Source organism: Arachis ipaensis, chromosome B02 (genome assembly GCF_000816755.2).
Source record: "Arachis ipaensis cultivar K30076 chromosome B02, Araip1.1, whole genome shotgun sequence".
In the NCBI taxonomy this organism is placed as follows: Eukaryota; Viridiplantae; Streptophyta; class Magnoliopsida; order Fabales; family Fabaceae; genus Arachis; species Arachis ipaensis.
Genome location: NC_029786.2, coordinates 77,146,762 through 77,162,800, shown reverse-complemented (window position 1 = coordinate 77,162,800; position 16,039 = coordinate 77,146,762). Strand labels below are relative to the sequence as shown.

At 35.4% G+C, this 16,039-nt stretch overlaps 1 protein-coding gene across 1 annotated transcript; it reads left to right on the top strand.

The window, feature by feature from the left end:
• LOC107625475 (putative pentatricopeptide repeat-containing protein At3g13770, mitochondrial) lies at positions 1–3,058 on the top strand. The gene is made up of 2 exons (XM_016328128.2): positions 1–525; positions 1,146–3,058. The coding sequence occupies exons 1-2, from the start codon at positions 30–32 to the stop codon at positions 2,588–2,590; spliced, it is 1,941 nt and encodes a 646-aa protein (XP_016183614.1). The 5' UTR covers positions 1–29; the 3' UTR covers positions 2,591–3,058.

Sequence of the window (16,039 nt, the reverse complement as noted above, 5' to 3'; positions counted from 1 at the left end):
CCTCTAGTTTATTGAATTTGGAAGAGAAAATGCACGTTATTCTCCCTACAAGACATGTCATACGTTCCATCATCCACAAAACCTTAATCCAACAAAAACAACACCATCACCAACTAAAACTTCTTTTTCCAACTCACCCTTCAAACTCACTACATGTTCTCAGCACATTCATTCCCTCTAACAACAATCTCCAACAATCACTTCTACAAATGGCCCTTTGTGGATATGACATGAACTTCCAAGAATACAACACACTCTTGAACGAGTGTGTGATCAGAAGAGCATTTAGGGAAGGACAAAGGGTACATGCCCACATGATCAAAACCCGCTATCTTCCTGCAGTGTATCTCAGGACAAGGTTGATTGTGTTCTACGCTAAGTGTGATTCCTTGGCAGATGCCCACCGGGTGCTCGACGAAATGCCTGAACAGAATGTGGTCTCGTGGACTGCCATGATTTCTGCGTATTCTCAGAGAGGGTATGCCATTCAAGCCTTGAATCTTTTTGTACAGATGTTAAGATCAGGTATTGTTCATGAAAGTGGGCAATTTAATAAATCGGTGTTTGGTGATTTTGGAATTAAACTTGATTTTTCTTTTTCTAATATGGTGGTTGGTTTTGGCTTGTTAAGAATTCATTCTACCATGTGGTTTATATTGGTGGGAATGGTAGTTAACTTAGTTGTTAATTGTTCAGAGCTACTGGTTAGTTTGTAAATCTTTGTTGCTAAATTAACTCTAATTAGTAAACACTAATTGTTACTTAGTTGCTAAATTAACTCTAGTTAGTAAACTTTTTTTCTTTTTCCCTTTTTTTTTCATCTTACTATTGAGTGCTTGATATTTGTTGTTATGGATTTGTTTTAATGCGTGAAAGATGTGTTATTCCTTGTTACATTCTAGTTGATAATTTAGGTGTCTATATTAAGATTCTCATTTAATGAAGTCAATTGCCATTGACTAATTGTGACTAGGACTCTGTTGAATTTGACAAACACACTGCAAATCTATGCTAATTATGTTTCAATGAGGAATTAAATCATGGCAATTTTATATTTCTGTAGATCTATTGACTTTTGCTGTTTTGGTAATTGCTGTGTAATTGGTTCCCTGTGCTTATGGTAACTATGCTTTTTTTTTTTGCAGGTACAGAACCTAATGAGTTCACTTTTGCTACTGTACTTACTTCTTGTACAGGTTCTCCGGGATTCTTCTTGGGGAGGCAAATCCACTCCCTTATCATAAGATTAAATTACGAAGTGCATGTTTTTGTTGGAAGTTCACTCCTTGATATGTATGCTAAAGATGGTAAAATTCATGAAGCTCGAGACATATTTGAATGCTTGCCAGAAAGGGATGTAGTTTCTTGCACTGCTATAATCGCTGGATATGCTCAACTGGGTCTGGATGAGGAAGCACTGGAGCTGTTTCGCCGGTTACAGGGGGAAGGAATGCAGTCCAATTATGTTACTTACACTAGTGTCTTAACTGCGCTTTCTGGACTTGCTGCTTTAGATCATGGGAAGCAAGTGCACAACCATGTTCTTCGCGCTGAACTTCCGTCATATGTGGTTCTCCAAAATTCATTGATTGACATGTACTCAAAATGTGGCAACCTCACTTATTCTAGAAGAATTTTCGATACCATGCATGAGAGAACAGTTATCTCTTGGAATGCAATGCTGGTTGGTTATAGCAAACATGGAATGGGAAGAGAAGTACTTGAGCTTTTCACTTTAATGAGAGATGAAAACAAAGTCAAGCCTGACAGGGTCACAATTTTGGCCGTTTTATCTGGCTGCAGTCACGGGGGACTGGAAAACAAGGGGATGGATATATTTTATGATATGATCGATGAAAAAATCGCAGTTGAGCCAGAGCCTGAGCATTATGGTTGTGTTGTTGATTTGCTTGGTCGTGCTGGTCGGGTAGAAGAAGCTCTTGAGTTCATAAAAAAAATGCCTTTTGAACCAACAGCCGCTATATTGGGTTCCCTTTTAGGTGCTTGCAGAGTTCATTCAAATGTTGACATTGGTGAATTTGTGGGGCATCGTCTTCTAGAGATCGAACCTGGGAATGCCGGAAACTATGTTATTCTTTCCAACTTATATGCTTCAGTAGGAAAATGGGAAGATGTAAGATCATTAAGGGACCTGATGTTGAAGAAGGCTGTAACAAAAGAACCTGGAAGAAGCTGGATTGAGCTTGATCAAGTACTTCATACTTTCCATGCAAGTGATCGATCTCATCCGAGAAGAGAAGAAGTGGCTGCAAAAGTGAAGGAATTGTCTGTCATATTCAAGGAAGCAGGCTATCTTCCTGATTTGAGTTGTGTTTTGCATGACGTCGATGAGGAGCAGAAGGAGAAGATGCTTTTAGGCCACAGTGAAAAGCTAGCATTGTCTTTTGGGCTAATTGCCACACCTGAAAGCGTGCCAATCCGTGTCATAAAAAATCTTCGAATTTGTGTTGATTGCCATAATTTTGCTAAATATATCTCCAAGATATATGGAAGAGAGGTGTGCTTGAGAGATAAAAACCGATTTCATCGAATTGTTGGAGGAAAGTGTTCCTGTGGAGATTATTGGTGAGAAAACATTGGTAGAGAGCATTCAATGAAACTTCTAGGATTCAAGAAGTGTGTGGCTTTTGGATCTTTTGACGCATTCAGTGATAACACTGAAATTAGCTTCCAATTTAACGAAAGTATACAATTGCTCCAAGAACGGGGAAACAGGGAAAAAGTAGGCCAACCAAGATTAATGGTCAGTTTTTTATAAGAACAGATGAGTTTTTATATCAGCTAATCTCAGTTGATTATGCCGAAGAGAGAACTGGCTTGACCACATGGAATGTGTCTTAGCCCCATGAACATGTTCAAAAATATGTTCAGAAACTATCAAACTGGAACCAAGTACTTATATCTTTCCCGTTTTCGTTTTTAAACGAAATTGATAATATGATTATGATTGTTGTACAGAAAGCTTGTAAGTATTAACTTACACAGACTTTATTGGTGGCTATTTCAAGAAGAAATATATTCTATGACGCAGGCGGAATCGAGGGATTTTTTATTTTTATAAATTAAATAAATGTAATAATTATCAAAATAAATAATTTAAAAAATATTTACCGAAATAAATACTTCTCTCTTATCTCGTTTACACTGTAAACGAGATAATTTTGCATGTATCTCGTTTATAGTGTAAACGAGATAAGGTGTAAACGAGATAAGACAAATGTATGCGACACGTGTTTATCTCGTTTATACGGTAAACGAGATAAATGTATTTTTTTTTAATTTGAAAATAATAAAAAATATTAATAATATCAATAGAGAAAGTCTAGGAGGCCAGTAGATTTTGTTGTTTTTAGCCATCAGTTAGATATCAATGATGTTTTTAATAGTGTGAGATTGCATCTAATGGTGTAGAATCACTCAATTTCTTTTTGATAGTTAAATGTTGGCCAAAATTTAATAAAAGTGATGGCCTCCTAGCACTCATATCAATAATCTAAACTTTTGACATGCAATTAGTACATAAAAAGGTTGGTAGAAAGATTAAAATGGATATGTGAAATCATTAAACTGCCCACTATTAATACGGTTACCTCTTTTTTAACTACTCACTATTTAAAAATTTAAAATATAATTTAAATACATATAAATTTTATTTGTTGCATGGAGTACATAAAAATTTGAAATATAATTTAAGTAAAAAAGATTTCATATTATATACCAATAGAGTAGTGATATGCATTAACTGAGTCATTAAATAAATCACGTGTATTTAAATTATATTTTAAATTTTTAAACAGCGGGTAGTTAGAAAAGAGGTAACCGTATGAAAAAACTACCAAAAGTATCCATGAAGTTACTAAGGCTGACAAAAGTATCCATAAGGTAGCGTTTGTTTTGAGGTACTGAGACAAAGACTGAGAGACTGAGATTCGGTATCATGTTTGTTGGTTCAGAGACTGGTACTAAAATTTTTGTCTCTATTCCCAAAATTTCAGTGTACCTCCAAAAAGTGGGGACACATAAGACTAAAATTTTTAGAGATGGAGACTAAAACTTTAATAACATTTTATACCTAAAATACCTTCATTTCAATTAAATAATTCCAATTTTATCTTTTGTACAAATTAAATTAGAATTTCATTTTTATTTCAATTTCTGTCTCCCACTTTGCACCAAACAGAATACTGAAATTTATTTCAATCTCTGTCTCTTATTAGTCTTTGTCTCTCAGTCTCAGTCTTTCCGTCTCTGTCTCTTCACCAAACGCTACCTTAAACTAATGAAATTAACGCTGTACCCATGAAACATGGATTTCGTATGGCAAAAGTATCCGAACCCTAATTTTTTGTTAATTTTTAAATAAAATTCCCAAACTACCCCACCCTAACTCTATTCTACTGTCACTCTCTCTCTTCTCTTCTTCCTCTCTCCTCACTTATCCCTCTCTCAAAAACTCTTACAGAGTCACAGAACTCTCCTCCAACCTCCTCATTGTCGTCCGCCACCCACCTACTCCATTACCGTCAATCTCCTCCCCTCTCACTGCTTCTCCCTCTCACTCTTAAAGTGACTACAACACCTTCATCGCACGCCTGTGACCCAACCTGAGAAGAATGTCGCCGTGGCACGCCTATTGCAGCCGAGGAGAACGTCGTCGTGGCGCGCTTGACCCAGCCGAGGAGAACACCGTCATCGCACGTCTGAGAAGAGAGAGGGGTCGTGGTGCTCTTGCATGCAGAAAGCGAGTTCGGTAAAGAGAAATCAGAGAAGAAAAGGAGGCGGCACTGTGGATGGAGGTTCTGCCATTGACGATGTTACAGTCGGCGAAGAAAAAGGTATTTTTTAAAATATTTTTTATTTTATTTTTCTTCTTTTCAGAAATTGATTTAGTTACTACTAAATTGATACTGTTCTATTTTTTTTTTAAATCTGCTTCTATTTTTATGAAGGCTGAGATTGATTTACAGAAGATCTAGTTGATGACTTGATGGCTACTTCTACTTCTGATTTTTGCTGAAATAAATTTTAAATTGAATGAATGAATTTATTGATTTTTTATGGTTGATGGCTATTTCTACTTCAAGTTTTGCTAAAGTGAATTGAAATTAGATGAATGGATTTTAAAATTTTTATGTTTTGAGTATTTTTTAGTGTTTGATTGATTTAGTTTAGGTATGGATTGTAAACTTATGAGTAAATCGGTTGAGGTCCAATCCTCTACCACCACTACCACTACCACTGATTTCGGTTTGGCTTGTTGTAGGAGTAGTTTTGGACTCCATGACAAGAGTTGGTGCAAATTAGGTTATGAAAGGTTGAAAAAGTGAGTTGAGGTTAAGTGTAGGGTAGTTTAGGAATTTTATTAAAAAATCAGGATTTGGATACTTTTGTCATACGGAACCCATCTTTCATGGGTACAACATTAATTTCCTTAGTTTATAGATACTTTTATCGGCGTTCGTAAACTTCATGGGTACTTTTGGTAGTTTTTCCTAACCGTATTAATAGTGGATAGTTTAATGGTTTTCAAGTAAACGTGTTAATTCCTATCATTTAAAATGGACTAAAATTAATCAAACATATCCATTTTAATCTTTTCTACCAACTTTTTTATGTACTAATTGCATGCCAAAAGTTTAGATTATTGATATTATTAATATTTTTTATTATTTTCAATTTTTTTTTTAAAAAATACATATATCTCGTTTACTAATGAAAAAATATGTATGCAAGGCATTTTTTTATTTCAAGAAATTTTGAGGTGTTTTTGGACATCATAATACCATTTGTTGAAATTTTATATGCTTCTTTTTCTCAATTGATATTTTGGATTCAAATCATGAATACCAAAAAAAAAAGAAAAAAAAACACACACACACACACACAAAAAACTGGTGTTAGTAGAGCTATATTTCTTACAAGATTTCAAATGCTGAAAATTGATTGTATCCACTAAAAGGATATTGAAAAAAATGGAGGAACATAGCACATAATAGCCCCCCTTGGTTTCACTGTAGTCGTATACTGTTAAGAGAGAAAAGATTGAAAGCCGATCCTTTCGATATGCACAAAAACAAGTTTTCAGGATATTGAATTTGCATTTCCTCACTAATCTTTCGACCGTCTCTTAAGAAAATTTACCCTTGCTCTCGATTTTGCCTAGAATTTATATATGGAGAATTTTAGGATATAATATTTTTAGTAATTTTGAGAATTAAGTAGTATTAATTTAAATACAAAACAAATTTTTAAAAAAATGTCATTTTAAATTTTTTATGTTAATGTATCCAACAATATGAAGGTGATTTAGTTTCGAGTGAAGCCACCACCTATAAATGTGTTTGAAGTGTTGATTAGATGTTTTCACTGGTTCTAGGTTCTAAGAATGTTAAAAAAGAATTTTGAATTAAAAAGTTTATTTAGAGTAAATATTTAATTCGATTTTTGCTCATTCTAAATTAGGATAAGGCGATTTTTTTTTAAAAAAAAAAGACACCCATGTTGGTCTCTATTCGTTCTTAAAATGAGCCATCGTGGCCCTTCCATTATATCTCCTGGCTAAAGTTGACGGAAAAATTTTATGTGATAGTTATTGGTGTTGATGTAGATGTTTCTTCAGAGTGAAGTGCCATGTTAGATTAGGAAGAATGAACAGGGGTTGATTTGTCCTCTTGCTTCCTCCAAATCGATCCCTGTCCATTCTTTCTAATCCAACATGGCACTTCACTCTGAACAAACGTCCACATCAGCACCAGTAACTGTTACATAAGATTTTTCCGTTAACTTTGGTCAGGGAATACGATGGAGGGGCAGTGATGGCTCATTTCAGGGATGGACAGGGATCAGCGTGGGTGTCTTTTTTTGACAAAAGTCGCCTTGTCCTAATTTAGAATGGACAGGGACCGAATTTGGTGTTCACTTGTTTATTTATACATGATAAAATAATATAAAAGACCAGCCACTAATCAATTATTGTATCAGTCCCGCTACATATTTAAGTCCTTTTGCCAACCAAATCCAATCAAGTTAATCCTAACACAACAAAATCCACTCACACAATCCACGCGTAAAATCACGCCGTTCTTCTTCGTATTTCTTCTTCTTCGCGTTCCTCCTCCTTCTTCGCGTTCCTTCTTCTTCTTCGCTTGTTTCATCCTTATCTTCATTCTTTTATTGCTGCTGTTGTTGTTGCATTTTCTTTTTCTTTTTCTTCTCTTTTTCCTATCGATTTTGCAGTATTATGTATTTTTTTCTTCTTTTGTTTGATTTTTTTCTTTTTTTATTCTTGTTAAGAGAGTAAAATAAGAAAAATTACGAGAAGGTAAAACAAGAAGGAGAAGATGAACAAGAAAAGAAAAAGAAGAAAAAGATGATGATAATGATGAAGAAAAAGAAGGAGAAGAAGGATGAGGAGGAGTTTTGAATTCGGTGTATTCTGCATTTGAATTTCGGTGCATTCTGGTCTTAACTTGTTTTAAACTGAGTTTGTTTGTGTGTCGTCATCATTAAGGAATTTTGGTGCATTTTAAATTTGAACTGTTATACATATAAAAAGAAAACAACGATAATGACAATAACGATAACAATGATGACAATAATGATAATGGAGAAAAATAGGGAGAAAAGGAAGGAGAAGATCAAGCAAATTCAAATGAGAAAAGAAGGAGGAGGAGGAGAAGGTGATGGAGGTGGTGGTGGTAACGACGACGATAACGAAAGAGAAAGATGAGAAAAAAAGAAAAGAGGTGGAGGAGAAGAAGAAGACGATGATAATAAAGGAGAAGAAGGAGAAGGAGTTCTGAGTTATCAATTATTAATTTTGGTGCATTTTAGATTTAATTTTGGTGTACTCTGGTTTGAACTTGTTTTGAACTAAATTTATTTGTATGTCATCATTATTAAAAATTTCGGTGCATTCTGAATTTGAACTGTTATACATATATGAAGGAGACAACGATGATGACAATAACAATGATGATAATAATGATGATGGAGGAGGAGGAGGAGGAAAAGAAAAGAAAAGATCGAAGAGATTCAAATGAGAAAAGAAAGAGGAGGAGGAGGAGATGGAGGTGGTGGCGTGGTGGTAGTGACAACAATAATAATGAAAGAGAAAAATGAAGAAAAAAGAAGAACGAGAAGAAGAAGAAATAATAGCATTAGGAGTGGGAAGAAGAAAAAGAAGAACGCAGAAAAATTTGAAAAAAAAAAAAGAAATTTGCAAAAAAAAAAATCGTCAAAAAATAGTTACATATAATGATATATTTAGTTGCACGTGAATATTAATTAGGTTATACCAACTTGGTTAAATAACTAATTTGATTGTAGTTATAGAGCATTATTCTTATTGTATATGGTGGTTAGTTTTTTTTTTTAAATGCAATATTTTTATTATTTATATGCTAACTTAATTTAATTTTTTTTAATATAGATAATTTTAAAAAAAAAAATCAACTCTCCCAAAATATATATTCTCTCTTTCTGCACCATAAAAATGGCAGTATTACAAATGCTATTTTGACATCAATATTTTTTAAACAATTAAATATAAATTTTTTTGTTTTATTAATTAAAAAAAATTAAATATATAAATAATTAATAATTCTATGTTTATCGAAGTATCAAGAGTATTCAATTCAATAATAACTATAACATCCTACCGCACAGAACTTTACGCTCGAGTCGTAAAGCAGAGGTGGCGAGGTTTACGACCTCTAAAAATAAAATATATACATAATAATAGTTGAAAGAAATTGTATACGAGGAGCCTTTTAAGGAAAGTTTAAAACAAAGCGTTAAACAGAAAAGCACATCACTCACGTAAGCGATAAACGTAAACCGACGAGATATGAGTGAAAGACATATACATGGGAAAAGAATCCCAAGGATATAGATAACAAAGCTCCTGACCCGGCTCGCGAAGTTAAACCGACCAGAGCATATATACATACATACATACATATATATACCTAAGGAATCCCAAAATACTGTTCACAAAACCTGTTTCTCCAAGTCAACCTCTAAGAGGGACAAACATCAAACATATATACAGTGAAAATACAAATATATAACAACTCTACCAAAATAAAACTTCCAAAAGAACAATTCTTCACTTCAGAAAGCTCCCAGCATGCCTCAGTGAGGTGTCTCATGTCCTGCATTTGAAAACTACAAAATATCTATGGAGTGAGAACCAAAGGTTCTCAGCATGGAAATGGTGTCCACATAACTAACATATAATGTCCCGAAAAAGTCGAAGACAATCCTAAAACTTCTGACAATAGAATCAAACTTAACTTAACATTTTAAACCATAAATATGGTAGGTTATCTAAGGTTCTATTTCTAATTCTAACCATAATCCATCCTAACTCAACCTAACTTGATCCCTTAGCTTCTCACATTCTCCCGTTCTCCCAGAACTCCACAGCACAGACAAAACAAGATACAAACAAAGAAAATACAGGTAGTTTACAGATACAGCAAGCAGAACATACATCAGTTAAAAATGAAATAACAAGTAGGCATTCCAAAGAAAGCAAACCAAAGCAAAAAGATAAATGCATATGATGCATGCCTTTCCTACTGGCCGTGAGCTCACGTGTCAGTTACTTTGCCAGAACCCGACACATTCGGTAGCTAACCCGGATATTGTCCTCTTGAAAATTGGTGGGCGGTACACCACTACGAACCCCACTTGGTGGGTGGTACACCACCACGAACCCCACAATTACGAGCGGTACACCACCACGAACCTCGCAAGATCTTCAATTGGAAAACAACACACACATGTAGGCGGTAAACCACCACGAACCCCACAAATTATTCACTTTTAAAAACATGTGGGCGGTACACCACCATGAACCCCACACAACATTCTCTTTAAAAATATGTGGATGGTACACCACCACGAACCCCACATACTTCTCGACATTGGGCAAGCGGTAAACCACCACGAACCTTGCTAGGTCAAACTTAAACAATTTCATTTTCAAATTCATTATACATTATTCATTCATATCCATTCATAATCATTCAAAACCATTCACTAAGGCTAGATTCATCATCATATATATATATATATATTACCCCAATACACAACCCCAATAAGCTTAACAACTTTAACTCACAATTAACCAAACTCAACCTCAAAATTCACATTCAATTCACAATCTTATACCCAACTATCATCATTCTCACCTCAAGTGCACCGTAATCTATATAACATACCTCATTATTCATCAAGCTATCATCATCATGGTTCATCATTAATTTCAATATCAAACATCAAAATCCACATCTCATGCTCACACAATAACTAATCAATCCAACCAACTAATTCAACATCCATATACATCAAAGTCAACAATTATCCTCATTATTTACTAATCACAACAATTCACATATTCATCCTATCCTACGGTCGACTAGTCTAAGTCTTCACGACACATTATATTTTTGTTATGAGAAACCGAAACCATACCTTGGCCGATTCCTCCCTAAGCTCAAAACGCCTCAATCATCCACCGTTTCTCAAACTCCAAAAGCTCCAACTCCTCACCAACTGAATTTTCAACTCCCAGGATTCAATTTCAAGATTTCAATATCCACCAATTTAACTCCAAAATACCCAATTTAATCTAATACAATCTAAATTCACTATAATTAACATAGAGTTTTCTAATTAATGATTCATAGAGGGTTAAGTGATTTCTTACCTTATCCACTAGAAATTAGAGTGAAACCCAATAATTATCCACCGCTAGAGTACCCCTAAACCATCAAAATCACAAAATCTCTCAATTTTCAAAACCTAAATCACGAACTGAAAAGGGGAGAACTGGGTGAAAAAACGTGATTCTCTTACCAAATTGTTCAGTGGATCTTGTAGAGAATTTTGAGACGAACGCATGGCCACTGACGGCTCGTCAATCAGAGCTCCGAATTAAAAGTTACGCGGATTTGAATTTGTGGTGAGGGTTTTAGGTTTCCTCCTTGTTCTTCCCTCTTTCTCAGCGTTATTTCTTGTGTATGAGAAGCAAATGAGCTGAAGCTCATGAGTATATATGAAGTGGGTTGGGTCTTGAGCCCATTATGGGCTCGGTTCATCCGGTTCGACCCGTTTGACCCAATCTTGGGCCAATTTCTTTAAATTTAGTGTCAAAATTTTCGTTTTAACTAGCTCTATTACATTAGACTATAAGAATTCCATTTTCTTATTTTCTCGAATAAATATTAATTTATGAGTTAATTATTTATTAATTAACCGGGCTTTACATCTTACCCCTCTAATAGAAATTTTTGTCATCGAAAATTCGCTCTCAAATCTTCACATACGCTCCTTTATATTTAACCGACCTCTTATCATTCATTTTACCATTCTCCCAATATTACTTCAAACACTAATTCACATTATCCAGTCTCAGGTACAAGATCATATACTTAATCAAATTCAAGCCTAATTTATACCCGTCTGTTTCATTCTTGGTTTCGTCTAGCTCTTTCTTAACGACTGCAAACTTTCTTATCCTTTATGGGTGCCTTCTAAATCGGATCAATTCTCTAATCCTTCTCAACGATCTCAAACATTATACAAATCCTCAATCTCTTAGTTAGAGTTAATATACTATAACCTAAACCACACACTCACACTTTCCATTCCTCGATCCTATACCAATTCTCAAATCATTCTCATATCCCAAGGCTTCTTCCTCACGTCCCTACAGTTCTAGAGTCACCAAAATCACGGCGCTTCCACAGCGTCACTTTGATTATAAATCACTAAGAACTTAAACATTCACTTGCTTCCACTAAACATCTTCTTGTATCCTTTTACCTTTCTAACTAACGCCATTGACTTTTACTCTTAGCTGCACAAGTTCTGAGTCCTTGGTTTTCTCCACTACGAGGTTCATTACTGTCTCTGTCACCATTTCTAGTTTGTTCGCTCTATTCCTTCAGCAGAAGCTTGCACAGTAACAGCCAGAGAATTAATTGTATTATCTCACTCGCGTTCACGAGCCACCATTTGGATCTTGTCCACACCGAACAATTGATATTAAGGTGATCAGTCTTAATATCTCATGTCTAGTGTTTTGAATCTCCAAAGGTAATGCTCATGAATATTTATGCTATATATTTCAAGCAGACATCCTAAATAGCATAAGCACACAGCCAGAGTATGCTCAGAAGTATAGTCAGTCCATTCTCCAGGCTCTACGGGAACGAACTACTCTGATACCATAATGTAACACCCTACCGCACATAATTTTATGCTCGAGTTGTAAAACAAAGGTGGCGAGGTATTACGACCTCTAAAAATAAAATATATACATAATAAGTAGTTGAAAGAAATTTTATACAAGGAGCCTTTGAAGGAAAGTTTAAAACAAAGCATTAAACAGAAAAGCGCATCACTCGCGTAAGCGATAAACATAAACCGACGAGATATGAGTGAAAGACATATACATAGGAAAAGAATCCCAAGGAGATAGATAACAAAGCTCCTGATCCAGCTTGCGAAGTTAACTCCTGATCCGGCTTGCGAAGTTAAACCGGCCAGAGCATATATACATACATGTATATATACCTAAGGAATCCCAAAATACTGTTCACAAAATCTATTTCTCCAAGTCAACCTCTAAGAGAGGACAAACATCAAACATATATACAGTGGAGATACAAATATATAACAACTCTACCAAAATAAAACTCCCAAAAGAATAGTTCTTCGCTTCAGAAAGCTCTCAGCATGCCTCAGTGAGGTGTCTCACGTCCTACATCTGAAAACCACAAAATATGTATGGAGTGAAAACCAGAGGTTCTCAGCATGGTAACGGTACCCACATAACTAACATATAATGTCCCAGAAAAGTCGAAGGCAATCCTAGAACTTTTGACAATAGAATCAAACTTAACTTAACATTTTAAACCATAAATAGGGTAGGTTATCTAAGGTTCTATTTCTAATTCTAATCATAATCCATCCTAACTCAACCTAACTTGATCCCTTAGCTTCTCATATTCCCCCGTTCTCCCAGAACTCCACAGCACATACAAAACAAGATACAAACAAAGAAAATGCAGATAGTTTACAGATACAACAAGCAGAACATATAGCAGTTAAATATGAAATAACAAGTAGGCACTCCCAAGAAAGAAAACCAAAGCAAACAGATAAACGCATATTATGCATGCCTTTCCTACTGATTGTGAGCTCACGTGTCGGTTACTTTGCCAGAACCCGACATATCCGGTAGCTAACCCGGATATCATCCTCTTGAAAATCGGTGGGCGGTACACCACGACGAACACCACCATTGCGAGCGGACACCACCACAAACCTCACAACATCTTCAATTAGAAAACAACACACACATGTGGGCGGTAAACCACCACGAACCCCAGAAAGTATTCACTTTTAAAAACATGTGTGCAGTACACCACTACGAACCCCACACAACATTCTCTTTAAAAATATATGGACGGTACACCACCATGAACCCCACATACTTCTCGACACTGGGTAAGCGGTAAACCACCATGAACCTTGCCAGGTCAAGCTTAAACAATTTCATTTTCAAATTCATTATACATTATTCATTCATATCCATTCATAATCATTCAAAACCATTCACTAAGGCTAGATTCATCATCATATATATATATATATATTACCCCAATACACAACCCCAATAAGCTTAACAACTTTAACTCACAATTAACCAAACTCAACCTCAAAATTCACATTCAATTCACAATCTTATACCCAACTATCATCATTCTTACCTCAAGTGCACCATAATCTATATAACATACCTCATTATTCATCAAGCTATCATCATCATGGTTTATCATTAATTTGATAATTTCAATATCAAACATCAAAATCCACATCTCATGCTCACATAATAACTAATCAATTCAACCAACTAATTCAACATCCATATACATCAAATTCAACAATTATCCTCATTATTTACTAATCACAACAATTCACATATTCATCCTATTCTACGGTCGACTAGCCTAAGTCTTCACGACACATTATATTTTAGTTACGAGAAATCGAAACCATACCTTGGCCGATTCCTCCCTAAGCTCGAAACGCCTCAATCATCCACCGTTTCTTAAGTTCTAAAAGCTCCAACTCCTCACCAACTGAATTTTCAACTCCCAGATTCAATTTCAAGATTCCAATATCCACTAATTTAACTCCAAAACACCCAATTTAATCTAATACAATATAAATTCACTATAATTAACATAGAATTTTCTAATTATTGATTCATAGAGGGTTAAGTAGTTTCTTACCTTACCTACTCGAAATTAGGGTGAAATCCAACAATTATCCACTGCTAGAGTACCCCTAAACCATCAAAATCACAAAATCTCTCAATTTTCAAAACCTAAATCACGAACTGAAAAGGGGAGAATTGGGTGAAAAAATGTGACTCTCTTACCAAATTGTTCAGTGGGTTTTGTAGATAATTTCAAGACGAACGTGTGGCCGCTAACGGCTCGTCAATTAGAGCTCCAGATTAAAAGTTACGTGGATTTGAATTTGTGGTGAGGGTTTTAGGTTTCCTCCTTGTTCTTCCCTCTTTTCCAACGTTATTTCTTGTGTATGAGATGCAAATGAGCTGAAGCTCATGAGTATATATGAATTGGGTTGGGCCTTGGGTACATTATGGGCCCGTTTCGTCCGATCCGACCTATTCTTGGGCCAATTTCTTTAAATTTAGTGTAAAAATTCTCGTTTTAATTAGCTCTATTATATTAGACTATAATAATCCCATTTTCTAATTTTCTCAAATAAATATTAATTTATGAGTTAATTATTTATTAATTAACCGGGTTTTACAACAACGGTAAAAATTAAAAAAAAAAACTTCACTCATAGCAGAGAAAGAGTACATACTCCGTACTTAGGGAGAATGAGAGAAAGAGGGAGCCAGAGCGAGTATTTGAGGGTGAAACACAGGGAGGATGGTGACCATGCCGTCGGAAGAGATAAGGGTGAGAGTGTGGGTGGCGGTGCATCCGGTGCCAAGGAGGGTTTCTCACGAGAGGTGTTTCAAAGTCTACAAAGGTCTTCTTTAGAGATAAAGTCATTGGTCCAGAGAAATCGAAGGCCTTTGCACTTGCAGGATCTCTATCTGGGGATAGTATAATGACAGTGGTGGGCAAGCAGGGCGATCCCCAAACTCCATGTGTAAACTTCACTGAAGAAGCCAAGCTTTGTTTGGCAGAGCCTTATCGAGAAGCTTTGGTGATTGATTCACTCGAAAACTGTCTCTCAACAATTTCCTACCGGCAAGTGCACCGAATTGTCGTCAAGTAAAAACTCACTGTAGAGTGAGGTCGAATCCCACAGGGATTAGTTGGTTGATCAATGTTAATTGGAGAATTATGCTAGTTGAGTGAAATCAAAATTAGGTTGAGATTGCAGAATGTAAATTTGGTGGGAAACTTAAATTGCAAGAAATTAAATGACAAAAATTAAAGTGCGAGAAATTAAATGATAGAAGCTTAAATTGCATGAAATTAAATGGAAATGGGGATTAAGCATGAAATTAAAGAGCAGAATATAAAAGAATGGGTAGATCAGATATGGGGATTCATTGGGTTTCATGAGATATTGAATTCTCTGGATCAAAGCATTTTCATTTCTTCCTCAATCAATGCATTCATTGACATTGCTTGGCAATCTTAGATGATTGGATCCCAATGTCTTGGCTCACTAATTCTCTCTAAGCATGAACAATTGTCCAATGTCTTGATTTAATTGCTCATGGGAAGAGTTGAAGTTCGGTCATTGATTATACCACACAAATTCATAGATCAAAGTATTGGTAGGATTACATGTCACTATATCCATCCAAACCCCAATCTAATCCAATGTGAGAAAGCATTTCTAGCATGAATTCTTCATCCCTCTCTCAAGGATCCGAAGAATTCCAATTATAGATAGCTTCTCTGTCAAGACAACTATCCAATAGAATTGAGATCGAAAGCTT

Excerpts from the sequence above, each read along its gene's own strand:
- LOC107625475 (XM_016328128.2), top strand. The coding sequence starts at position 30 with ATGCACGTTATTCTCCCTACAAGACATGTCATACGTTCCATCATCCAC. Across the intron at positions 526-1,145 it reads TGTACAGATGTTAAGATCAG|GTACAGAACCTAATGAGTTC; the intron begins GTATTGTTCATG and ends TTTTTTTTGCAG.